Source organism: Salvelinus fontinalis, chromosome 21 (assembly GCF_029448725.1).
Source record: "Salvelinus fontinalis isolate EN_2023a chromosome 21, ASM2944872v1, whole genome shotgun sequence".
Classification (NCBI taxonomy): Eukaryota; Metazoa; Chordata; class Actinopteri; order Salmoniformes; family Salmonidae; genus Salvelinus; species Salvelinus fontinalis.
Window position 1 is genome coordinate 21,471,588 of NC_074685.1, and position 27,512 is coordinate 21,499,099.

Below are 27,512 nucleotides of genomic sequence, written 5' to 3' on the forward strand. Positions count from 1 at the left end.
TGAGGATTGGATTGGTTTCATTATTTGCGAATAGACATTCACAGTCTAATCTGAAGGCTAAATGAGAGAAAGACTTGGCACTATCTGTTCCCTCCTTTAGCCTCCATCGCTTAAATGTACTTCCACTTTGTCTTCCATTGTGACTCAACTTTGGATAAAAGCCTAAGATTTGAAGCACTTCCCGAAAATAATGCGGTGACCCAGCTCTCAAATGGTTTGCCACATGCACAGTGATATTGCTGAAGGGAGAGACAGAGATACAGAGCACAAGTTAAAAAAATATATAATGTGTGTGTGTGTGTGTGTGTGTGTGTGTGTGTGTGTGTGTGAGTTGGCCAGTGGGGTGAGGGTAAACCTATGGTTCTAATAAGATAAACAATAGCAGGGTCAGGGATAATTCCTTCAGTGCACTCATGGTTTAGCTTCCACTCATGAACTGTGGGCACTGTAGTGTGTGTTTGTGTGTGTGTGTGTGTGTGTGAGTTGGCCAGTGGGGTGAGGGTAAACCTATGGTTCTAATAAGATAAACAATAGCAGGGTCAGGGATAATTCCCTCAGTGCACTCATGGTTTAGCTTCCACTCATGAACTGTGGGCACTGTAGTGTGTGTGTGTGTGTGTGTGTGTGTGTGCGCGCGCGCGCGCAGGCTTATGTGTTTGTGTGACTGTGGCGGTGTATGTGCGTGACAGGGAGAGAGAGACAGAGTGAAAGGAAAAGAAGGAGGGGAGAGAGGCTGGTAGAGAATTGAGGATTAAATTGTCTGACTCTGTGAACCTGCCGATCAGTAAAAGAACACCACTCACATTGGCAGTGCAGCCTATCTGTCTCTGTCACGTGCACACACACATGAGCATGCACACGCACGCACACACACCATCTTTTTCTCTAGCTATGCTACTACATAGGAGCGTGCACTAGCTGACCCCGGTGGAGTAGCCAAAGAGGGTTTACTTTTAGGATAATTCCCTCCATTAATGACCAAAGCCACTGTGTGCAGGACTTTCTACTGTATGCAATTGTCAAATCCTTTACTATGACAATCAATTTGATCTCACCCTCAGGCATTCAGTGATTCTGTTCACAAAATCAATATGTTATCAATAATGACTAGTACTGTGTTGGTTGGTTTACAGTGAGAGGAGAGAGTAGAAACAGGGATACATCATAAATGTACCCTATATAAGTTGCAGCATTCCCTGTGACAGAGTGAAACTTAAATTACATCAAATTAAAAGTTGTCCTTAAGGGATGAGAGAAGAATTCAAGTCTGAGCAAGCGAGGCTTGAGGATGAAATGGAAGTGACTTCTCTAATGATGTATCTACATGGAGGAAAGAGGAGATTGCTGTGACTTGTGTTAGTTATAAGAACCTTTTTTCTAAAGATATTTCATGATATGTTTGGTCATATAAAGCTTACAAAGCCCGATATGTTAAACATTCTGAAATATAAGTGGCTTAGTCAGTTAAAACACTTTCATTTATGGAATATAGCGGTAATACAATGCTCTAATCTACAATGTATCACTCGTAGGCTACAATGTATCATACGCCTATTACTACGTATAAACATTACTGTAAACATCTTGGGTAAAGACGGTCTCTCTTTTTTTTTAACAATTAGACCCACATGTAGGGTAAACACACATATTGCCTCACTCATAAAGTGGGCAGGGTATGAATCCTTGGGCGAATAACTTCCGGCTCTATGAATAACAAAGCACAACTCAAACTTCTGCCTTCCACAAGCTCCTACCAATAAGCGCACGGCAATTCTGACGATGACCAATGGCTGCGTCCCTAGACAAATCTGCGCAGACCTTTGAAGGACTGTCCAGTTGAAAAAAAGTATCCTGGAGCTGCAAATGCGGAGAGGGAAAGCAGTGTTTCGTCAATGGAAGACATAAAGAGAAGTTGGTAGAATTTCTATTCAGTTTTGAATAAATATAGTAGGCTAGGCTACTTATTACAAACGAATATTTGTTGTATCACGCGCAAAGTAATAGGACTTTATAACCACGTTATAAGATATATCTTGGTGAGGTTTGAGTTTGCCATTATTCAGTTCAACGATTGACAAATGAATGGCTCTGATAGTGACTGATCGGAGCTGCAAATTGAATTGGTCATCGACAATTTACGGTAGGATTGGCACAAGAAGAGAAGGCAAGACAAGCAGAAGCGGTAAAATGCAGCCTAAAGACACGGAATATTCAACAGATGGGTTACCCAAAGCATTTTTACAAAGTTTGAGGACACTCTTTGACATCCTTGATGACGGGAAGAGAGGGTATGTGCACATATCGGAGATTGAGAGTCGATGGCAAGGGGCAGATACACATGATTTGCCCGGCGGGGTGCTGGAGTGCCTGAGGCGGGTGGCCCCACCGCATGGTTGCCTGACATTTGAGCGCTTCGTGGCGGGGTTGCGATACTCCATGCTGAACCCGGACAACAACAACCAAATGAAGGGCCAGTCTGCTGTGCACACGGAACACCCGCACTCTAATCAGCACCATCTGCCAGCGCAAAAACCAGCCCCGCTCTCTGCCTGCTCTGTCGGAACTCGGATAGAAAACAAAGTTATTCCACTGGATTCGAGCAACGGGACCAACAATACGCATCACAACCGCGCGTCCTCACTTCAGTGTCGGTCCAGACATGAGGAGGGGAACACTGGATACCCAGTCACCTCTGCCGCAGGTGGCCCCATGCGGTACACCAATGCGGGTTATGAGAGATCAGGCAGAAGTTTGGAACGGATTCCTATTGTGCTCGAAAGCGGTTCGTATCGAGCAGATTCGGCTCGAATGGTGAAGCGAGCGCATCCACAGCAGAGTCGGGTGAGGTCCATAGAGTCCCTTGCGCTCGAGTCACCAAGCCTCCAAAAACCAAGTAAGTTTGAATGTCACTCTTGATTGATTTCACATTGTGATGAATTAAATAAATATCTGAATGAGTATTGAGTGGGTCTGCAGGAGAGATTAATTATCTAAGATCAGGACCAGTCATCCATCTCTCTCTCTCTCGCTGTCTCTCTCCATTGGGTGTATTTTGTTTCTCAGTAGGGTAAGCGATCAGGAAAGACTCAAGGATGTAAAGCTCATTGATCGTCACTCAGTAATACGAGCAAGTGGGTTGTAAACCGGTCAGGACTATTCTGCTGCCTCAGTCTCATTGACCCAGCTGTGGACATAGAGTATGAAACACACACACGAGCATTTATCATCGCTATACCAGACACACAGACATCCTCTCACTAAACCTCTGCAGCACAACAGGTTAAGTTCCAGGTTACAAAATGTTTAGCATCAAACTAAATCAGTGGTGTAAAGTACTTAATTAAAAATACATTAAAGTATCTACTTAAGTTGCTTTTTGGGGTATCTGTACTTTACAATTTATATTTTTGACTACTTTTACTTTACTACATTTCTTAAGAAAATAATGTACTTTTTACTCCATACATTTTCCCTGACACCAAAAGTAGTCATTACATTTTGAATGCTTAGCAAGACAGGAAAATGGCCCAAATCACACAATTATCAAGAGAACATCCCTGGTCATCCCTACTGTCTCTGATCCTCTGGGCACACTAAACACAAATGCTTCGTTTGTAAATTATCTCTGTGTTGGAGTGTGCCCCTGGCTATCTGTACATTTTAAAAACACTAAAATGGTGCCGTCTGGTTTGCTTAATATAAGGAATTTGACATTATTTATACTTTTACTTTTAATTTTGATACTTAAGAATATTTTAGCAAATACATTTACTTTTGATATTTAAGTATTTTTAAAACCAAGTACTTTTAGACTTTTATTCAAGTAGTATTATACTGGCTGACTTTCACTTGAGTAATTTTGTATTAATGTATCTTTAATTTTACACAAGTAGGACAATTGGGTACTTTTTCCACCACTGGACTAAGTGTCAGCTGCCTTCTGAGCTCTTGATGCATGCAGTCTCGCAGGTTGACATTTATTGTCATGAATCTTGCCCTGGAGGCAGAACTGAGTGAATTCCTCTAGATGGGCCAGCTGCAAAGTCAATATTGGCTATGTGTGATCCACCGCCTCCATTCGCTCTTATGTAGACTAGTAACATTTGAAATTGCTTTTTTTTTTTTTTCATTGGATAAAAGTAGAGATTCAGAGCTACAAAATGGTATTTCATACACTGCAGTTGAGAAACAATGAGAAAGTAATTCTGCTTTGAAAGTTGATCAACTTGTAACCCCACTTTTGAGAAAATGTCCCTTGAATATTTTGGTACACCTACTGGAGAACTCGTCTTTGTCTACACCTATTCAGCATCGTTCACACACCCTTAAGCCTTAGCCCCACCTATCTCTTTCAAAACTTCAGGTAAAAATACACTTCATCTAGTACTTGGCCTGTATCCTAATCTGACTTTGAAAGTGTCCAGATAAAAATATTTTATTTATATTTTATAATTAGCTTATTAGATGATGCTTACCCAGACACTTGTCTAAATTGATGCGTCTTGTGAAAGAAATGCTTTAAATCCACCCCCAACCACATCTAGAAAAGTGGATGGGTCACTGTTGTCTAGACATGTACAGTACACATGTTCATGATATACAATAGATGTCCGTAACCACCCCCAGACATACCTGGCTAACATGATGGGTCATGTAATCATTCTCTTGCGAAGTAGAGTCTTTTGTTTAGACATGTAGCCAGCTAGCTAGCTAAGCAATGAACCATAATCCCAGCCCATAGCTACAGTACAAATGGATTGTCATAGCTAGCCACTATGCATGAAATGCTAGAGTATGAATCTGCAGCTAGCTAAAACTAACCAACTAGGGTCAATGTTAGCTTTCTGAGATACAAATAATATTACTACACAGATCATACACGTAATGTTAGCTAGCGAGCCAGAAAGCTAATGTTTGCTAGCTAACTAACAGTCTTTTTTATTTAATTGAATCTTTATTTAACTTGGCAAGTCAGTTAAGAACAAATTCTTATTTACAATGACGGCCTACTCCGGGCAAACCCGGACGATGCTGGGCCAATTGTGCGCCGCCCTGGCTAGTGGAAAGATTCCTGTCTTTTTCCGTGGCTAAACCAACTAGGCTCATAATCTAACAATTGTATTCATATTTACAGATGGCATACACGTTTGTTATTAAGGCACATGAAAGTTTGCATGTTTCAGAAGGCATTTCTGTAAAAAAAAAAAAGCATTTTGATAAAATTAAAATGCCTCTCCTGTGAAGTAGTGACTTCTGACATTTTTTTATTTAACTAGGCAAGTCAGTTAAGAACAAATTCTTATTTACAAGGACGGCCTTCAAACACTGGGTTAACTGCCTTGTTCAGGGGCAGAATGACAGATTTTCACCTTGTCAGCTCGGGGATTTGATCCAGCAACCTTTCGGTTACTGGTGCAATACTCTAACCACTAGGCTACCTGCCGCCCCAAATACGCCTCGATTATTGAAACGAGTCACATATTGTAACAATTCATGAAAACAAACATTTCCTTTTTGGTCGTAATTTAAGGTTAAGGTTAGGCATAAGGTTAGCAGTGTGGTTAAGGTTAAGGTTAGTGTTAGGTTTAAAATCAGATTTTATGACTGTGGCTGTGCCAGCTAGTGACCACTATGCAGAGCTGCCTCCAAGGCAAGATTCATGACAATAAATGCCAACCTGCTGCAGTCTCATTCCTGCCTTAGTCATCCATATAAGTTCCAGGCAGTTTGTGGTTATACAGTTTGTTTTTGATTTGTTGATCTTGTCAGGCTGTAATCTAGGGATTACATGTCCTTACTTAAATAGATATAAGAAACAACTTTTCAGTTATAGTCACAATTCTCTTAACCGTTAGGTTACCTGCCGCATCAGCTCCATACCAATTCCACCATGCATTGCACAGTGGAGTGAACACACTGTAAAAAGTGACTATTTGAATTTTTATTTAATTGTGTGTCAACTGGTTACAATTACATGAGTTAGGTTCTCAATTGAAAAAAACTACATTTGTTGAAACCAAATATATGACTCAATGCCAACTGTTATATTTGATTATTAACAAACCTACTGTATGTTTCAAGTTGCAACGTGTTTCTTTAAATACTCAACTTACTAAAAAATATCATAAATGAAAATGATTACAGTATATAAATAACACATTTTAGTTGATTTTTCACTTTGGAATTACCCATCTACATTTCTTCAATTGGGTTACAAGCAGTTACATCAATTTATTGTTAATCAAGATATTAAGTTGGTTCCATAACATGAAATAATGACACTTTCTTTGCATAAGACTTTCAAATTAACTGGTTAAAATAATGTAATCCAATGGTGACCATCTCATTAGTCTACTCATATCCACTCATTTTGCATCATCATGATGATGATGACACTTTGCTTCTTGAAAGTCCAATATCTTAAAATCTTGACTGCTGACATGCAAAACATTTTGGGACTGTATCAACAGTGGACTAATGAAAAAGATACCAAAAGTTTGTTTTTGAGTGGATTTTCCATTTATTAAAAGTCAGTACTGGCAGTCAACATATAATAATAAAATAATAAAAACAGAACACATTACCTGGAATGACATTCACTCTCACAGGTGGCCAAAAATAACAAACTGAAAGCCACAGACCCAACAGGCCACGCCTACAACTCTTCTGATAGGCTGCTGCCACTACATTGCACGCACTGCTATGCAATGTGAATGTGCATGACGTGTTGAAAACAATTTACAATCTTTCATTCAATAAAATAAATCACATTGATCTGTCAAAGTCGTTATTTGATTTCAGACTAATATAATAGGTTGAAAGAACCAAAGCGTGATTTTGGGTCATACCAATCAGAAAAAGCACTTCAGATGAAGAACTGTACCGTCCTACTTTTTACAGTGCAGGACAAGTACTGTGCAATAGGCTCCATTTTGAGTCAGCTAACTGATTCCCAGCAACGGATCTTTTGATCACATCCTTTCTTTTAGTGTGAAGGTGCCTAATCTGAGCTTGTCATCACAGCCTTGTAACTTCTAATTTGACCTGACCTACACACATGCTAACACCAAACCTAACCCTACACTACACACATACTGCTAGTGTCAGTGTTTATGGACAGCGCTCTTCAATAATTTAGCTGTTTGTTCTCTCCCTCTATGTGAAGATGATAAGACCAGCCACACCGCTGCTGTACATTTTCCAGCCTGGAACCATTGGAACCACTGCCAAATTGCCACATTAGAACAGAGAACCAGAGCCCACAGCTAGGGGCCACAGCTAGGGGTCAATCCTTCCACACTCGCTGGTATTTTACTAATGGGTGAGCTCAGCTAACTAACCACCATTATTTCAAAGCCCTGGTATGCCTTTTAAATCTCTCCGCTCCAGTGAAGAGTGTGTAATTGAGTAATTGGCCTCCAACTTGTCCAGTGTGAGTCACAGATCATGTCTCAAATTCCTCAGGATGCTTAGCCAGAGTTTAGACTGGGGTCTGGACTGCTGCTAACGGGATCATCAGCCCAACCTTTCCTGGTCCTTTCCTGGTGCCCTCATTAGACTGGCCTGTGTTCACCGAGGTCGGGAAAGCCATGGAGAAAATCCTGCTTTGTCACATGCATCACGCAAGCACGCTCACACGCGCTTTCTCACACACTCACTCTCTCTCTCTCTCTCTAATGGCCTTGCTAAATCCAAGCCTGTCTGTCTGTATAACTGGGAATGTCTGAAGCTATAACTGTGACATGTCTATGTCCGTGAAGAAGCAGCATGGAGGCCCTGGCTAGCGACTTACGTCAGTGCCACAGAGCCACTCTAGAGGAGCCTGTACATGGGATTGGAAAGTGTGGTGAATGGTGATGTTAACTCCCCCAGCAAACCCGCTGGATTAGCGCAGATTACCACACGCAGGGTAATTGAGGCACGGCAGCTGTGAAATCCTGCCCACCCCCGAAGAAGCGACCATTACCCTGCACTCCCTCTCTCTCTGGCACCCTATTCTCTACATAGTGCACTATATAGGGAATAGAGTGACATTTGGGATGCAGTCTCTTCTTGGGGGATGTCCAAAACCATGGATATAGGTCACGGCTGCCCCTGTGGTACTCAGTGAAGAGGCTGATGTGGTATTGGAGCAGGGTAATGGGCCAGCGGCTGGTGCTGGATTGTGGGCTATGGTTTACAGAGCTACTGACCCCAATGCTTTAGTGTCCTGCCAAGGTTATGCTGAATTAAAGGCATAATAACAATTATCACTCCTCTGGAGCACTGGAAAATAATTCACACACTTTTAAAGGCAGCTTCTGGACAGCATCACTGTGTGGGTGAAATGACATCCATGCTATACGATGCTCTAAACATTAGGAAAGATGTAACATTTTTCATGACTGCAGATCCTGCTGTTCTATCTCTGTGTATCTGAGCAGTGAGTTGTAGGCAGCCAGACAGGCGGAGGAGGCTGTGTGGAAGAGGTTGGACAGAGAGAGAGAGAGAGAGAGAGAGAGAGCGAGCCTGTCAGAGCTTGCCTTCCTGACCTGTCTGACTGCAGATTAGCTGTGAGGTGTGAGGAACAACTCACCTCAGGAAAAACTGGCACTGGAGCCAGACACACACACACACACAACAGGGGAGGCGCAGAGTACAGGAGGGACATTCTTTGTCAGCCGTTACAGCTCAAGACAACATGACATCACCTGTGGATGGATGGAGCAATAGAAACTGCTAAAGACATCTCTCAACTGCCTGGAATGTTATTCATTCACAGCACAGCAGAGTTAGAAATGTAGCACAGGCATAGTCAGTGCCATATGTGATAATGTCAATATTTCCATCAACACTGAGTTAATAATAGACAATGCTACAGTATATGTAAAACTATTGTTAGCCTTCTATCCAATCGTTAAAGAGACTCTATAATGAGTGCAAATAAAATGAGCTGAGTCTAGATCAGTTGAGTGTGATCGAATAAGCCTACAGGTTCCCCCGTGGGTCACCATCTTATCTTCAGCTGAGTCTAGATCAGTTGAGTGTGATCGAATAAGCCTACAGGTTCCCCCGTGGGTCACCATCTTATCTTCAGCTGAGCAGCATTCTGCTCTGTTGGGCAGATTCTGACCCTGATATGATGATTTCAATACTAACTTTCTTGCTGTCTCTCTCACTGTCTCGCTCTTTCTCTTCTCTATACTCTCTCTCACTGACTGGCTCTTTCTCACATGCTCCCTCAACCTAACCTCTCCTCTGCTGTACAATCAAAATAGTTTTTCATCACAATTTCTTGCTGTTGGAATGGAAAACAGTACATGTACCTGTTGTGTTTGTGTTTAGACCAAATGGGAAATGGCACATCGACAGGGGAAACCATTTCAATCAGCAATGCTGTTATAAGGTGTGCAAATGAGGCTTACATACACTGGTAAACAATATCCTCTTTGGGTGCCAGAGTCCAACTTGAAGACTATCTAGAAACACTAAACTAGGGGCTTTACATATTTCCCCTAACATATTTGGCCACTCTGAACCCCACATACTTCTGCCCTCAAGGAATTATATCCAGTTACCGATTAACAGGATTTCTGGGAGTCATGATACAACATGGAAGAGTATCATGTTTGTTCTGCTCTGTTATCTACTATCACCTGAACTTGCATTTTCTTCTCATCTCCCCCCCAGGCTTGTAATTTGTCCACATTCAATACAACCAGAGTGAAACCTCATCTCTCAGTTGATATTGGTTAGCAGGGAGGTTAGCATCCTCGTGTGGCCACCATAGGCACTGCAGGATGTCTCTCACACAAAATCAAATCAAATTGTATTTGTCACATGTGCCGAATACAATAGGTGTAGACCTTACAGTGAAATGCTTACTTACAAGCCCTTAAACAACAATGCAGTTAAGAAAAATAAATGTTAAGAAAGTATTTACTAAAATAAACTGAAGTAAAAAATAAATAAATAGAAGAAAAATAACAAATAATTAAAGAGCAACAATAAAATATCAGTAGCGGGGCTATATACAGGGGGTACCGGTACAGAGTCAATGAGCGGTGGCACAGGTTAATCGAGGTAATTGAGGTAATATGTACATGTAGGTAGAGGTAAAGTAACTATGCATAGATATTAAACAGAGAGTAGCAGCAGCGTAATGCAAATATGGGACGACAATGCAAATAGTCCGGGTAGCCATTTGATTAGCTGTTCAGGAGTCTTAGGGGGTAGAAGCTGTTAAGAACCGTTTTGGACCTAGACTTGGCGATCCGGTACCGCTTGCTGGAGACTTTGGCAAATTTTAATGGGGTTTCTCTAACACCGCCTGGTATAGAGTTCCTGGATGGCAGAAAGCTTGGCCCCAGTGATGTACTGGGCCGTACGCACTACCCTCTGTAGTGCCTTGCGGTCGGAGGCCGAGCAGTTGCCATACCAGTTGGTGATGCAACTAGTCAGGATGCTCTCAATGGTGCAGCTGTAGACCTTTTTGAGGATCTGAGGACCCATGCCAAATCTTTTCAGTCTCTTGAGGGGGAATAGGAGTTGTCGTGCCCTCTTCACAACTGTCTTGGTGTGTTTGGACCATGATAGTTCGTTGGTGATGTGGACACCAAGGAACTTGAAGCTCTCAACCTGCTCCACTGCAGCCCCGTTGATGAGAATAGGGGTGTGCTCAGTCCTCCTTTACATGTAGTCCACGATCATCTCCTTTGTCTTGATCAGGTTGAGGGAGAGGTTGTTATCCTGTCTCTGACCTCCTCCCTATAGGCTGTCTCATTGTTGTCAGTGAGACACACACACACTCACAAGATTTGGGGTGGGTTTGTGGTGATAATGTGTTAGTCTGATGTTATCTCTGGTGATTCTAGGCTGGGAGACACAGTTCAGTTCTATCATACAGTGGCAAGAAAAAGTATGTGAACCCTTTGGAATTACCTGGATTTCTGCATAAATTGGTATTAAAATTTGATCTGATCTTCATCTAAGTCACAACAATAGACAAACATAGTGTGCTTAAACTAATAACACACACATTATTGTATTTTTCTGTTCTATATTGAATACATCTTTTAAACATTCACAGTGTAGGTTGGGAAAAGTATGTGAACCCCTAGGCTAATGACTTTCCAAAATCTAATTGGAGTCATGAGTCAGCTAACCAATGAGACGATGTTGGAGATGGTGGTTAGAGCTGCCTTGCCCAAAAAAAAAACTCAAAATATGAGTTTGCTATTCAAACTCAAATTTGCCTGATGTGAACCATGCTTTGAACAAAAGAGATCTCAGCAGACCTAAGATAAAGAATTGTTGACTTGCATAATCAAATCAAATTTATTTATAAAGCCCTTCTTACATCAACTGATATCTCAAAGTGATGTACAGAAACCCAGCCTAAAACCCCAAACAGCAAGCAATGCAGGTGTAGAAGTACATAAAGCTGGAAAAGGTTACAAAGGTATCTCTAAAAGTCTAGATGTTCATCAGTCCACGTTAAGACAAATTGTATAGAAATGGAGAAAGTTCAGCACTGTTGCTACTCTCCCTAGTAGTGGCCGTCCTGCAAAGATGACTGCAGAGTACAGCGCAGAATGCTCAATGAGGTTAAGAAGCATTCTTGGGTGTCAGCTAAAGACTTACAGAAGTCTCTGGAACATGCTAACATCTCTGTTGGCGAGTCTACGATACGTAAAACACTAAACAAGAATGGTGTTCATGGGAGGACACCACAGAAGAAGCCACTGCTGTCCAAAAAAAAACAATGCTGCACGTCTGAAGTTTGCAGAAGTACACCTGGATGTTCCACAGCGCTACGGCAGAAAATTTTGTGAACAGATGAAAGTTGAGTTGTTTGGAAGGAACACACAACACTACGTATGGAAAAAAAAGGCACAGCACACCAACATCAAAACCTCATCCCAACTGTGAAGTATGGTGACGGGAACATCATGGTTTGGGGCTGCCTTAGGGCCTTGACAGCTTGCCATCATTGACGGTTTCCTAAGTTTATCAAGACATTTCTAATCAACTAAAATGTAATTGTATTTGTCACATGCGCCGAATACAACAGGTGTAGACCTTACAGTAAAATGCTTACTCACAAGCCCTTAAAACTGTATTGATGATTAAGGGCTAAGAAGTAGAAAATAATTGAGGAGCAGCAGTAAAATAACAATAGCGAGGCTATATACAGGGGGCACCGTTATAGAGTCAATGTGCGGGGGCACCGGTTAGTCGAGGTAATTGACATAATATATATATGTGCGTAGAGTTATTAAAGTGACTTATGCATATATAATAACAGAGAGTAGCAGCAGCATAAAAGAGGGGGGGGGGGGGGTGCAAATGGTCTGGGTAGCCATTTGATTGGATGTTCAGGAGTCTTATTGTTTGGGGGTTGAAGCTGTTTAGAAGCTTCTTGGACCTAGACTTGGCACTCCGGTACCGCATGCCGTGCGGTAGCAGAGAGAACAGTCTATGGCTAGGGTGGCTGGAGTCTTTGAAAAAATGTTGGTCCTTCCTCTGACACTGCCTAATATAGAGGTCCTGGATGGCAGGAAGCTTGGCCCCAGTGATGTTCTGGGCCGTACGCACTACCCTCTGTAGTGCCTTGCGGTCGGAGGCTGAACAGTTGCCATACCAGGCAGTGATGCAACCAGTCAGGATGCTCTCGATGGTGCAGCTGTAGAACCTTTTGAGGATCTGAGGACCCATGCCAAATCTTTACAGTCTCCTGAGGGGGAATAGGTTTTGTCTTGCACTGTCTTGGTGTGCTTGGGCCATGTTAGTTTGTTGGTGATGTGGACACCAAGGAACTTCAAGCTCTCAACCTGCTCCACTACAGCCCCTTCGATGAGAATGGGGGGCGTGCTCTGTCCTCCTTTTCCTGTAGTCCACAATCATCTCCTTATTCTTGATCACATTGAGGGAGAGGTTGTTGTCCTGGCACCACACTGCCAGATTTCTGACCTCCTCCATATAGGCTGTCTCGTCGCTGTTGGTGATCAGGCCAACCACTGTTATGTCATCGAGAAACTTAAAGATGGTGTTGGATTCGTGCCTAGCCATGCCGTCATGAGTGAATAGAGAGTACAGGAGGGGACTGAGCATGCAGGAAGTCCAGGCTTTTGTCGCCTGCCATGATCTCCTCCCATGTCCACTGTGTCCTAAACTCCCTTCTCTCCCGTGCCCAGGATCCCTTCTCCTCCTGGCCACGCTGCTTGGTCCTTTTGTGGTGGGTTCTTCTGTCATGTTCATTGTATTGAGACCAAGGTGCAGCGTGTTATGAATACATTCTTCTTTTAATGAAGGAAGAACACTGAACAAACTAACAAAGTAACAAAAACGACGTGAAGCTATACCAAATGAGTGCTGAAACATAGACAAGAACCCACGAAACCAAAAGGGGAAATGGCAACTTAAATAGGATCCCCAATCAGAAACAACGATAAACAGCTGCCTCTGATTGGGAACCAATTCAGGCCACCATAGACCTACAATATGCCTAGACTTACAAACACCCCATGACATACAAAAACCCTCGACAATACAAAAACATGCATACCCACCCTCGTCACACCCTGACCTGACCAAAATAATACAGAAAACATAGATAACTAAGGTCAGGGCGTGACAGTACCTGTCACGATCGTCCATGGGAGAGAGAAAGGACCAAGGCGCAGCGTGTAAAAAATGCATCTTCTCTTTATTAAGGAGATGACCAAACGAAGCAAAACAACAAATCGAAGACCGTGAAACCAAAAACCGACTAAATGCAAAACCTGCAAACTTGACACAGACCTAGACACAGACTAAGACACCGACTAAGTCAATGACCCAACAAACACATGATGCCTATGGCCGCCTAAAATATGGCTCCCAATCAGAGACAAATGAAAGACATCTGTCTCTGATTGAGAAACCACTCAGGCAACCATAGACATACCTAGAAACCCTCACTAAACCATAGACATACCTAGACATACTCACTCAACACAAAACCACACACACAAAACCCAACAACCCCTTAACCATATAATCACCCAAACACAAACCTCCCCCATGTCACACCCTGACCTAACAAAAATAATAAAGGAAACAAAGATAACTAAGGCCAGGGTGTGACAGTACCGATTCCATGGCACATGGTTTATGAATTGACATGCAAAACGACGCCGGATTCAAAACGTAGAATTTTTCTATTTAAATTATTATACAAAATTCTTGCAACCAATAGAATGTTATATATATATGGGGGATACAATCTTCCCAGCTCTGCAGATTTTGCTGTGAGGAGGCAGAGTCATTAGATCATTTGTTTTGCTACTGTCCATATGTAGCTTGTTTTTGGTCACAGGTCCAGGAATGGCTGAAGAATTGCAACATTTACCTACAGCTAACGCTGCAGATAGCAATACTGGGTGATTTGAAAACTCATAGTCAATGGATCATTAAAATAATAATAATTTTAGCAAAAATGTTTATCTTTAATTTACAATCTGTAGAAACTATGAGAATAGAAAGGTTCAGTACTTTTGTGAAACATCACAGCACAGTTGAAAAATGTATGTCAAATAGAAATCCAATATTGATGGTGTTAAGAGATAGCTGGGAGGGGTTGAATGGAGCTAAAGGGTAGGACTATTAACAACAAGATAACAAATGTAAAACATATGGGGTCTGTAAAATGTATATAGGTTCAGAACTTTTGTGAAATAGCACAGCACAGTTGAAAAATGTATGTCAAATAGAAATCCAATATTGATGGTGTTAAGAGATAGCTGGGAGGGGTTGAATGGAGCTGAAGGGTAGGACTATTAACAACAAGATAACAAATGTAAAACATATGGGGTCTGTAAAATGTATATAGGTTCAGAACTTTTGTGAAATAGCACAGTTACAAATATATGACAAATAGAAATCAAACTGGATGGACATCAGAAATAGAGGAAGGTCAGGACTAAAAACAAACAAAATATAACTATTGTAAAATAGATTGTGTCTGTAGAATGTGTATAGTATGTATAAGCTGGAAGTAGAAGCCTAAGTGTTATTGTTTATTAGTTTACTCCAATTGGGGGAGGGGTGGTAGGGTTTGGGAAATAATAAAGGAAGGTATATTCAAAAACAAAAGTGAAATCGGAAGTTTACATACACCTTAGCCAAATACATGTAAACTCAGTTTTTCACAATTCCTGACATCTAATCCTAGTAAGAATTCCCTGTCTTAGGTCAGTTAGGATCACCACTTTATTTTAAGAATGTGAAATGTCAGAATAATAGTTGAGAGAATGATTTATTTAAGCTTTTATTTCTTTCATCACATTCCCAGTGGGTCAGAAGTTTACGTGCACTCAATTAGTATTTGGTAGTGTACCCTTTAAATTGTTTAACTTGGGTCAAATATTTTGGGTAGCCTTCCACAAGCTTCCTACAATAAGTTGGGTGAATTTTGGCCCATTCCTCCTGACAGAGCTGGTGTAACTGAGTCAGGTTTGTAGGCCTCCTTGCTCGCACACGTTTTTTCAGTTCTGCCCACAAATTTTCTATAGGATTGAGGTCAGGGCTTTGTGATGGCCACTTCAATACCTTGACTTTGTTGTCCTTAAGTCATTTTGCCACAACTTTGGAAGTATGCTTGGGGTCATTGTCCATTTGGAAGACCCATTTGTGACCAAGCTTTAACTTCCTGACTGATATCTTCAGATGTTGCTTCAATATATCCACATAATTTTCCTACCTCCTGATGATGCTATCTATTTTGTGATGTTCACCAGTCCCTCCTGCAGCAAAGCACCCCCACAACATGATGCTGCCTCCCCATTTTCCCTCCAAACATAATGATGGTTATTATGGCCAAACAGTTCTATTTTTGTTTCATCAGACCAGAGGACATTTCTCCAAAAAGTATAATCTTTGTCCCCATGTGCAGTTGCAAACCGTAGTCTGGCTTTTTTATGGCGGTTTTGGAGCAGTGGCTTCTTCCTTGCTGAGCGGACTTTCAGGTTATGTCGATATAGGACTCGTTTTACTGTGGATATAGATACTTTTGTACCTGTTTCTTCCAGCATCTTCACAAGGTCCTTAGCTGTTGTTCTGGGATTGATTTGCACTTTTTGCACCAAAGTGCATTCATTTCTAGGAGACAGAACGTGTTTCCTACCTGAGCGGCATGACGGCTGCATGGTCCCATGGTGTTTATACTTGCGTACTATTGTTTGTACAGATGTATGCGGTACCTTCAGGCCCAGTGATGAACCAGACTTGTGGAGGTCTACAATTTATTTTCTGAGGTCTTGGCTGATTTATTTTGATTTTCCCATGATGTCAAACAAAGAGGCACTGAGTTTGAAGGTAGGCCTTGAAATACATCAACAGGTACTCCTCCAATTGACTCAAATGATGTCAATTAGCCTATCAGAAGCTTGAGCCATTAAATAATTTTCTGGAATTTTCCAAGCTGTTTAAAGGCACAGTCAACTTAGTGTATGTAAACTTCTGGCACACTGGAATTGTGATACAGTGAGTAATAAGTGAAATAATCTGTCTGTAAACAATTGTAGGAAAAATGACTTGTGTCATGCACAAAGTAGATGTCCTAACTGACATGCCATAACTAAAGTTTGTTAACAAGAAATTTGTGGAGTGGTTGAAAAATGAGTTTTAATGACTCCAACCTAAGTGTATGTAAACTTCCGACTTCAACTGTATGTATATGTATGTACAGTAGGGAGAACAAGTATTTGATACTCTGCCGATTTTGGAGGTTTTCCTACTTACAAAGCATGTAGAGGTCTGCAATTTTTATCATCGGTACACTTCAACTGTGAGAGACGGAATCTAAAACAAAAATCCAGAAAATCACATTGTATGATTTTTAAGTAATTAATTTGCATTTCATTGCTTGACATAAGTATTTGATACATCATAAAAGCAGAGCTTAATATTTGGTACAGAAACCTTTGTTTGCAATTACAGAGATCATACGTTTCCTGTAGTTCTTGACCAGGTTTGCACACACTGCAGCAGGGATTTTGGCTCACTCCTCCATACAGACCTTCTCCAAATCCTTCAGGTTTTGGGGCTGTCGCTGGGCAATACAGACTTTCAGCTCCCTCCAAAGATTTTCTATTGGGTTCAGGTCTGGAGACTGGCTAGGCCACTCCAGGACCTTGAGATGCTTCTTACGGAGCCACTCCTTAGTTGCCCTGGCTGTGTGTTTCGGGTCGTTGTCATGCTGGAAGACCCAGCCACTACCCATCTTCAATGCTCTTACTGAGGGAAGGAGGTTGTTGGCCAAGATCTCGCGATACATGGCCCCATCCTCCCCTCAATACGGTGCAGTCGTCCTGTCCCCTTTGCAGAAAAGTATCCCCAAAGAATGATGTTTCCACCTCCATGCTTCATGGTTGGGATAGTGTTCTTGGGGTTGTACTCATCCTTCTTCTTCCTCCAAACACGGCGAGTGGAGTTTAGACCAAAAAGCTCTATTTTTTGTCTCATCAGACCACATGACCTTCTCCCATTCCTCCTCTGGATCATCCAGATGGTCATTGGCAAACTTCAGACGGGCCTGGACATGCACTGGCTTGAGCAGGGAGACCTTGCGTGCGCTGCAGGATTTTAATCCATGACGGCGTAGTGTGTTACTAATGGTTTTCTTTGACACTGTGGTCCCAACTCTCTTCAGGTCATTGACCAGGTCCTGCCATGTAGTTCTGGGCTGATCCCTCACCTTCCTCATGATCATTGATGCCCCACGAGGTGAGATCTTGCATGGAGCCCCAGACCGAGGGTAATTGACCGTCATCTTGAACTTCTTCCATTTTTTAATAATTGCGCCAACAGTTGTTGCCTTCTCACCAAACTGCTTGCCTATTGTCCTGTAGCCCATCCCAGCCTTGTGCAGGTCTACAATTTTATCCCTGATGTCCTTACACAGCTCTCTGGTCTTGGCCATTGTGGAGAGGTTGGAGTCTGTTTGATTGAGTGTGTGGACAGGTGTCTTTTATACAGGTAACGAGTTCAAACAGGTGCAGTTAATACAGGTAATGAGTGGAGAACAGGAGGGCTTCTTAAAGAAAAACTAACAGGTCTGTGAGAGCTGGAATTCTTACTGGTTGGTAGGTGATCAAATACTTATGTCATGCAATAAAATGCAAATGAATTACTTAAGAATCATACAATGTGATTTCCTGGAATTTTGTTTTAGATTCCGTCTCTCACAGTTGAAGTGTACCTATGATAAAAAATTACAGACCTCTACATGCTTTGTAAGTAGGAAAACCTGCAAAATCGGCAGTGTATCAAATACTTGTTCTCCCCACTGTATATATATATGGGAGATTGGAAATGATGCAGACAATTACATTGATGGAAGCAACAATCTATCCACAATATTAAAGCTCCCCCCAAAAAGCTCCCCTACCTATGAAACTAAATGTTTAACTTTTTACTACTTTATACACATATAAATGCATTTGTCTCAATACTTTTGGTCCCCTAAAATGGGGGGATTATGTACAAAAAGCGTTGTAACGTCTAAACATTTCACCCAATATGGATGAAAATACCATCAAATTAAAGCGGACAGTCTGCACTTTAACCTCATAGTCATTGTATCCAAAGTGCTGGAGTACAGAGCCAAAACAACATTTTCACTGTCCCTATAGTTTTGGAGCTCACTGTACAATGTACTAACCAGACAGTTGATACCTGTGTTCCAGACAAGATCTGGAAGTCAGTTGGTGACCACCCCTTCCTGCCCTCTCTCTGGTCCAGGTATTGTGGACGCTGGTTTGCCGAGGTCCCAGAGTGAATCAGCCACGGGATTCACTGCCTCCAGACGCCATGGGCGGAGCCGGGATGAGCAGAGACGCCACACCATCACCAATGGAGTGGGTTACGGAATGGTACGTACACACGCACACGCGCACGCGCACGCACACACACACACACACACACACACACACACACACACACACACACACACACACACACACACACACACACACACACACACACACACACACACACACACACACACACACACACACATACTGTTGCATATGCACAGATTTAATAGAGGCAGTCAAACAACCATGTTCTCACCGCTAGTGATGTTCAGTGATGGTGGTCATGTTAGGGGTAATTTTATCTAGAGGGTGGAGCTGGGAACAGTTCCATCGATAAACAGGCTTTTCTGCTCTGTGCAGACTTCTACTGCTCTCTGGCACTTTGTTTCTGTTGGCCAACACCCACCATTCCACCCCTCTCCCTACTTCCCTCCCCCTTTTCTCTCAGTCCAACCCCTCTTCTACTGTTGCCCTCCCAATCTCCTTCTCTCTCTCTCTCTCTCTCTCTCTCTCTCTCTCTCTCTCTCTCTCTCTCTCTCTCTCTCTCTCTCTCTCTCTCTCTCTCTCTCTCTCTCTCTCTCTCTCTCTCTCTCTCTCTCTCTCTCTCTATCTCTCTATTCCTCTCTCCCTCTCTCTCTCTCTTTCTCTATCCCCAGCCTCTCATTTCTCTGAGCCCTACTCTCTCTCTCCCTCTCTCTCTCTGTCTTTTTCTCTCTCCTTCCACTCTTTCTCTGTGTTGAGTTGTAGAGGGAGCTGCTCCCCCTCCCCCCTCTGATTGCCTGTCCACATGGTAATGAGCCGGGTCGGACCCAGGGGCCTGGAAGCAGGGGACTCGCTTGGTCCACCCGGCCCAGCCTGGACAGCCGTTTGGGCAGCCTACACCACTGTCTTCCTCCCTCTCAGCAGCAGTCTGTACAGCAGCAAGGCGCTGCACTTTTTCCTTTGGGTGAGTGAGAACCATTACAGGAGAGAGGAAGAGAAGGAAGGATATTTAGCCTGGAGGAAAGTCTTGCTTGGCCATTGAGGAGTTTCCATGTATATATGTCTACTACCCGCTCCAGATGTGTGTCAAGCTGTGTCAATATTTAACTATGGAGTTATGAGCAGAGTCAGAGAGAGATAACAAGTTGTCAACTAGCGGAATGTTTGACAGTTCTGTTGTGTGTCTGTGGTTAATGAGTTGTTAAAGCTAGTGAACAGTGTTAGTGTGGGTTTGTATCAGGTTGTGTCTTGTTGATAACCTGTAAACCCCTAGTTGTCATGTTATTGCTTTAGCCCTAGCAGTTGTATGTTAGTTTGTACTGTTTGGAGCTGCTGTGTAGACTAGCCGCATGCACATTATATAGAAATAAATCATGCCTCAGTATTGAAAATAGGAGAAAGATTGTTCAGACAACGCTTCTACCTGTATTGGATTTTGGTGATATTGCTTATATGCATGTGGCAACCCCCGCAATCCGTTTTATCACAGGGGACAATTCTAGGACTCATCATTGTAGTCTGTATAAAATGTGGGATGGACCTCTGTCTGTAAGAAGAGAGCTGCATACTTGTTCATTTATTTACAAAGCAATCTTCCAGAAACTCCCTTTATATGTAACTTCATTAATTAAGTTTAGAATCATAAGTTACCAAACCCATTCTCAGGAATGGATAACACTAGAGATCCTTTCAGTCTCCACAGATTTTTGTGGAACAATCTGCTGAGTTTTATTTTTTTAACCTTTATTTAAACAGGGAGTCACATTGAGATTAAACATATATTTTACAAGAGAGCCCTGTATACATTCCAATAAAAACATAATAATAAAACATACATATATATGTGAATGAAACAATATAATTCAGCACACAATTAAAATAAACATATTTAATAAAAGCATTCACATTCAACTACATAGAGGTCCCCAATCAATCATTTAACTGCCTGAGTGGCACCAGAACATATAACTGCAGGAAACTCTGGGGCGGCAGGTAGCCTAGTAGTTAGAGCGTTGGGTCAGTACCCAAAAGGTTGATGGATTGAATCCCCGAACTGACAAGGTAAAAATCTGTCGTTCTGTCCTTGAATAAGGCAGTTAACCCACTCTTCCCTGGTAGGCCGTCATAGTAAATAAGAATTTGTTCAAAACTGACTTGCCTAGTTAAATATAGGTTAAATAAAAAATTCAAAATAAACATGATATTGTACTTTGTGATTTTAGATAAGACAACATCATCAGTGTCATGCCATTGTTGGTGTTGTATGCTTTGTCATTTTAATACTGGTGATGCTAGCCTTGTCAGCCAGCTGGGACATGTACCCCCTCTCCCCTCTCTAACTTTTCTATCATTCCCCTTGCACCTCCCCCCTCTCTCTACAGAGCTGTCCTGCCTGTGGCCCACCACACAAACACACAGCCTGACACTGGGTCACGCTTAATTCCAGCCACAAACCCCCCACCCCTCTCTGTCTTTCTCTGCTCTCTCTCTCTTTCATCTCTCTTTCTCCTCTCCTCTGTCCTCTGTTTGCAGGTCCCATTCAACCCAGCAGGGCCAGAGCTGAAAGGGGAAATGTGTTTAGTATGCAGTGATGCCACAAGAGGTTTATCCTGGCTGGTTATAGTCCAGATCAGATAACAACAACAGTATCAGCACACTTTGACAATACTGGTTGGTTTATGTCATTGGAAAATAGGCCTTTGTACAGACATGGTTTCCCCAACAGTGATAGTGTATAGAGAGAGTAGATGACACATCAGGTGGCTGAATGCCAAGAATGGGGCCTGTGCTGTGCTGTGGCACTGGAGGATAAGATGGTCAGCAGAACTCAATGCTGTCTGCCTGCCACTGGGACAGGACGGCTTGTTGGAGTGGCTACTGTTTACCCATTCTTAGGTCTATGCACGGTTGCTATGGCGCCGGGCTGATTGCTCCAATGAATATTGCTCTTCCTTTTGAGGTTGGGGTACAATTCTGGCACAATTGGCCCTGGGCCATTGTCTCAGGACAACATGTAGATATGTAGCTTTTTGACCATCATAAATGTGACATGCAAGCTTAGCTAATACACAACATTTACCCTGAGATGATTGTAAATTAGGGACCCCTTTTTTGGGACTCAGTATGAGTATAAGCTTGAGGAGCAAGCAGCAAGCATACAGAGTCGCCAAATGACTTCAGGTTAGTGACCCAAATTGATGACCATAGTATGATGTTGACTCCCTCTTGCTCCAGCTGAAGCAGATGAAGGAGTTGGAACAGGAGAAGGACTCTCTGCTGGCTGGTCTGGACGTGGTGGAGCGGGCTAGAGAGTGGTACCAGACCCAGATCCACAATGTCACAGAGAGACAGAGACACGTGGGCCAGAGCAACCACTGCACGGTAAGGACTGTTCATTAGGCAGCAAACAGAAGAAAACAAACTGAAACAGGGAGTGACTACCTCCTGGACTTGTCCATTTTCATTTTAAAAATGAAAATGTCCCGAGGGCCTCCGAAGTGGCACAGCGGTCTAATGCGCTACATCACAGTGCTTGAGGCGTCACTACAGACCCGGGTTCCATCCCAGGTTGTATCACAACCGGCCGTGATCGGGAGTCCCATAGGATGACGCACAATTGGCCCAGCGTTGTCTGGGTTAAGGGAGGGTTTGTCCGGGGGGGGCTTTACTTGGCTCATCACTCTCTAGCGACTTCTTGTGGCGGGCCGGGCGCCTGCAGGCTGACCTCGGTCGTCAGTTGGACGGTGTTTCCTCTGACACATTGGTGTGGCTGGCTTCCGGGTTAAGCGTGCGGGTGTTATGAATTGTGGTTTAGCGGGTCAAGTTTCAGAGGATTCACGCCTCAACCTTTGCCTCCTGAGCCCATTGGGGAGTTGCAGCAATGAGACAAGATCTAAATTGTGGGGGGAAAGGGAGTAAAAAATATATATATATTTTTTTAAATTACAAGTAAAAAAAAATATGAATATGTCCTAATGAACATGACCCAGGTCATGTACAGTATAATTCAGTACAATAGGTATGGATAATATATAAATGATCTGAAACTGTCTGATCTTACTGTTTCTCTTTCTCCCACCAGGATTTCTTCACAGAATCCCAGAATCAAAGTCGCATGGATGTTCTGCTTCCCAAGCTGCAGGAAGCCAATCGCTGCCTTAATGACCTCATTTCCTGCTCTGGAATGGTGAATATTGATGATTCACCTTGAAATAAGACATATTACCTGACTGTGTGTAACTCAGCCTCCTCACTGCCCTATGAGGAATGGTTGTCTCATATAATTGTGCAATTTCTAAGTTCAATTTCTAAGTTCTAAATTCAAGTTCCAGTAAGAGGAAAACTCTTACTGGAATCCTCTCAGTGGCAATTATATGTTGAAAGTTTGTTCTATGTTTTAGACAGAGAGTATAGTCAACCCTAAACACTGGAGTCTTTACTGAAACATGGTAAATGATGGTGAATAATTGATTTATTTCTCTCTCTCCCTCTTAGCAGGCTTTCCCATTCTCTGGCACCCAGCCCACAGCAATCTCCTCCAGCTCCCAGCCTCCTGCCCCTGCCCCACCACAAGCCATTCAGAGACTTAAGGACCAGAACCGCCTTCTCACCCAGGTAAACTGACGATACTGTTAGATGTCAATTAAATGTACTGTATATACAGTATACTGTATATGTATCCGTCACCACTGTCCCTCTATGATCGTCTAACCTCTACCTGTCTCTTCTCTTCACCCTGCTGCATCGAAGCTCTGTATGTACACTCCTTAAATGCACAATAAAAGCTTGTTTAAACTCTCTTCTCCCTTGTCCATGTCTCCCTTCCTCATTTCCTCCTCCACCACTCCTCCTGTCCCCATCCCTCCATCCCTCTCTACGCCCTGGTGCAGGAGGTGACTGATAAGAGTGAGCGCATCACTCAGCTGGAGCAGGAGAAGTCTGCTCTGATCAAACAACTGTTTGAGGCTCGCGCCCGGAGCACGCATGACAGCAGCACCATGGACTCCACCTTCATCTGAATACAGACACCATAATACAACTGTAGTGGTCTCCAGCTCTATCTGCCCCCCCACTCACAACAAGACAACTGTATCAGACTCAACTCACCACTCCTGGCATGATGAAAGCACCTTGAACTTTGACCCCCCACTTGACCACACCCTCTGGATCTCCCCAACCGACAACTCCACTTAAAATGGCCTGCACACTAATCTGGGCCGACCCCTCCTAGAGGAGAGAGACTCCCGAGTCCACCGTCCTCTGATACCTCACCCACTGGGCAGAAAGCCTGGAACACCATAGTCTAACCATTCCTAACTGGGACCTGCCCAGGATTCTACTCCCCCTCGAAATACTCCAAGGATCTATTGTGATCCACTAGGATCCTACCTTATTGGACCAGACTTTACGTTCACCCTCCCTCCCATCACAGTATAAGCTATGTGATTGGACATCATGAACTAAATCCCAAACCCCTACATGGAGCTACTGGATCCCTGACAATCACCATGACAACAGCTCCTGTACAAATGCATTAGTTGGAGGGATTTCATTGGACACACACCACAAAATGTATTTATTTTATGAAACATTTATTCCAGATACTTTGATCTCAGTCACACTTTGACACACATATTTCTCCCCTTGTATTCCAATATATTCACTTGTGTATCTCAAACCTAATTGAAATGGTTGGTATGATGAGAAGCTGGGCTCTCTTGACCTGGCGGAGCTTACTGGTTTCTAGAGAGCTTTTCCCATCCCTGGGCGCCGAAGACATGGATGTCGATTAAGGCAGCTCCCCGCACCTTTCTGATTCAGAGGGGTTGGGTTAAATGTGGAAGACAAATTTCAGTTGAATACATTGTTGGACAACTGACTAGGTATCCCCTTTTCCCTAAGGAGAACAACATGACTGTATAGTATCTCATTTACTGTTTGTCACTCTTTGTACCCTTAAGTGAGCCAAATACACATGATGTGAAGCACTAGTATATATAGTCTATTATAAACTGTGTGGTTTGAACCCTGAATGCTGATTGGCTGACAGCTGTGGTATATCAGACCGTATACCAAAGGTATGACAAAACATTTATTTGTACTGCTAATTACGTTGGTAACCAGTTTATAATAGCAATAAGACACCTCAGGGGTTGGTGGTATATGGCCAATATACCACGGCTAAGGGCTCGTGCATAAGAACAGCCCTTAGCCATGGTATATTGGCCATATACCACACCCCCTCGGGCCTTATTGCTTAATTACTCAACATTTTAGGAGTAGAACAGAATAGCAACTTGTAACTGTCGTTTTGTTTCCCTTAAAGGGAATGTATTGAGAGCACTAGGAAAGTGACACGTCCTACAAGCCAAGGAGACCTAGTAGAGGAGAGGGTAGGAGAGAAGTTTGCACGTAGAAGAGACTTGAAGATGAGAAGGATGGGTATTTATTGAATGTGTTTGAGCCCTGGTCCCTGGTGGCAGAGGGACCACTGGAACGGGACAGGGTTCAGAGAAGAGTAATGTTGGATTGGCTAGTGGGAAAAAACGATTCCTCCTTGGTTGATAGACTTCAAATGTAATTTGCTGTAATGATTCATGCGAGACTGGCTTTATAGTGCCACTTCCTCTCTGCCTTCCTACAGAGGTGTCTCAGAGCCTTTGTGTCAAAAATGAGTAATGCCATGTTAGTACAGGATGAACAGAATGTGCTTTGTGACACCTGGTTCGCTGAGAGGTTAAAACCAAGCATAAGTACTGCTGCTCTTTCAATGCTGTGCTCATAATGGTCCCACCAAACCAGAATCTAAACCAGTGGCCTCATAAACCACGTAGTCAACTGGGCCCATTCAATCTTAAATCCTCTTACATTTCTAATTGAGAATATGTTTTTTAGTGGCAGTAATTGCTATTTAGCGCAACTATGTAATGATTTTGCATTGCAACTTTTACTAGGTACTGTTGTGATGTCTGCATATAAATACTCTCTGCTGTGACAGACTACCTAGCTGTCTCCTGTTTGATTGTATGTCTTTGGTCTTGTGATTATCTTGCTTCACATTGTATGTTAGTGAATGTCACGCTATCCTTTCCTCTTTCTATTTATCTATTTCCACTTAACAGTAAAATAAACTTGCCCATAAGGTGCGCCCGGGTGGCGCAGTGGTCTATTGCACTGCATCGCAGTGCTAGCTGCGCCACCAGAGTCTCTGGGTTCGTGCCCAGGCTCTGTCGCAGCCGGCCGCAACCGGGAGGTCTGTGGGGCGACGCACAATTGGCATAGAGTCGTCCGGGTTAGGGAGGGTTTGACCGGTAGGGATATCCTTGTCTCAGTATGTAAAATGTAATGAAATGTAAAAAATGTTATAAAATGTATGCACTCTACTGTAAGTCGCTCTGGATAAGAGCGTCTGCTAAATGACAAAAAAAAAAAAAAAAAAAAGGTGCCAGTAAGGTCCTATAATCATTTATCTTGTAGTGTTTCAGCTTCTGATCACTTTGGCTTCGCTCTTCTATTCCTTTGTATTACAGGGTCAATCCAGATGGCGGTCATCAGTGGTAGAGGGTTTTGAAGATTTGATATATTGCCTCTTGTTGCACAAAGTTTACTTGATTTATAAAGCGGTCACCTCTATTCAGGGGGATTTTATAGGATGTCGACTGAAAAGCAGTTGGGTGCAGGTGTCTCCAAGTCATGTTTTACATGGCACAGTTGGGAGCTTAGACCTTTCATATTACTCCTCAATTAATATTCCAACCTCTTTTCGAGCACGGCAAACATTTAGAAAATGAAGTAAAATAGAAAGAATACTTACTTTGGTTAAACAAATGTATATATGGACAGCACACCGGGAAAAGATAACACATTTGTATTATTATTTGATTGAGTTGTCAGAAAACATGAATTCAATTTGAAATCAACCAAACCTTGTTGTTGATTTGTGGCTGGAACCTGGGTTAAATGTAGAAACCGGAAACATCTATCAAAGAGCCATGTCGATGCAATGTTTTACATTATGGGACCAACGTAGTCTCAAACAATGTTTGCCAGTGCGGGGTGTCTGGAAAATCTAGGATCTTACAACTGCTGGTACACAAATGTCTGGATGAGAAAGTATGTTAGTGAGGAAGAGAACAGGTATTCGATGAGATGTAATAGGGCTCATGTGTTTCTCCTGCGTGGTGGAGAGAATGAGGCCTGGTTGTGTAACGTTTGTCTAGAGAGAGACTGACGGATACATCCTCATCTGATACCCTTTGTTCCCCTTCTATTGTATAACTCCTTGTGTCTGTTGTTGCTTGTTAATAGCACCATTAAATAATCACACACTTATACACTAGCACTGAAAGATGATGACTGATTTTGTTTCCAATTTGTTCATTCTCATCAAATATATAAGTCACTAGTGCCAAGTTGATGGACAGGTTGAGATGAATAACCTTTGATTGTGTGTTATTGTAACAGAAGGGATGGACAGACACACAGTGTAACTAACCAGAAGATCTACCATGCTTAATGATCTGTCTATCAATAAGAATATCATTGAGAATATTAGGCACCACTTCCAGACTGCTAGAAGCTATATAGTCAACTTTCAGATAGAGATCTTTGTATCTTCTCTGTTGAGAGAAAATACATGTGGCTTCTCTGACAGATCAATGACACCCATTGTAGTTGAGTAGGGGGATCTTGCCT

General features: G+C 42.6%; 1 protein-coding gene across 2 annotated transcripts; it reads left to right on the forward strand.

Moving 5' to 3' along the window:
* Positions 1 to 1,858: 1,858 nt before the first annotated feature.
* On the forward strand, positions 1,859 to 27,156 carry LOC129818436 (suppressor APC domain-containing protein 2-like). 2 transcript variants are annotated; one of them, XM_055874294.1, is made up of 6 exons: positions 1,859 to 2,893; positions 18,763 to 18,893; positions 22,053 to 22,199; positions 22,900 to 23,004; positions 23,313 to 23,432; positions 23,708 to 27,156. In XM_055874294.1, the coding sequence occupies exons 1-6, from the start codon at positions 2,083 to 2,085 to the stop codon at positions 23,834 to 23,836; spliced, it is 1,443 nt and encodes a 480-aa protein (XP_055730269.1). In that variant the 5' UTR covers positions 1,859 to 2,082; the 3' UTR covers positions 23,837 to 27,156. The 2 variants fall into 2 exon arrangements, with proteins under 2 accessions (XP_055730269.1, XP_055730270.1); XM_055874295.1 differs by having other exon boundaries at positions 23,316 to 23,432.
* Positions 27,157 to 27,512: the final 356 nt, after the last annotated feature.

Coding starts and splice junctions, on each gene's coding strand:
- LOC129818436 (XM_055874294.1), top strand. CDS start 2,083: ATGGCTCTGATAGTGACTGATCGGAGCTGCAAATTGAATTGGTCATCG. Junction 18,894..22,052: donor ATGGAGTGGGTTACGGAATG/GTACGTACACAC, acceptor CTCTTGCTCCAG/CTGAAGCAGATGAAGGAGTT. Junction 22,200..22,899: donor GCCAGAGCAACCACTGCACG/GTAAGGACTGTT, acceptor TTCTCCCACCAG/GATTTCTTCACAGAATCCCA.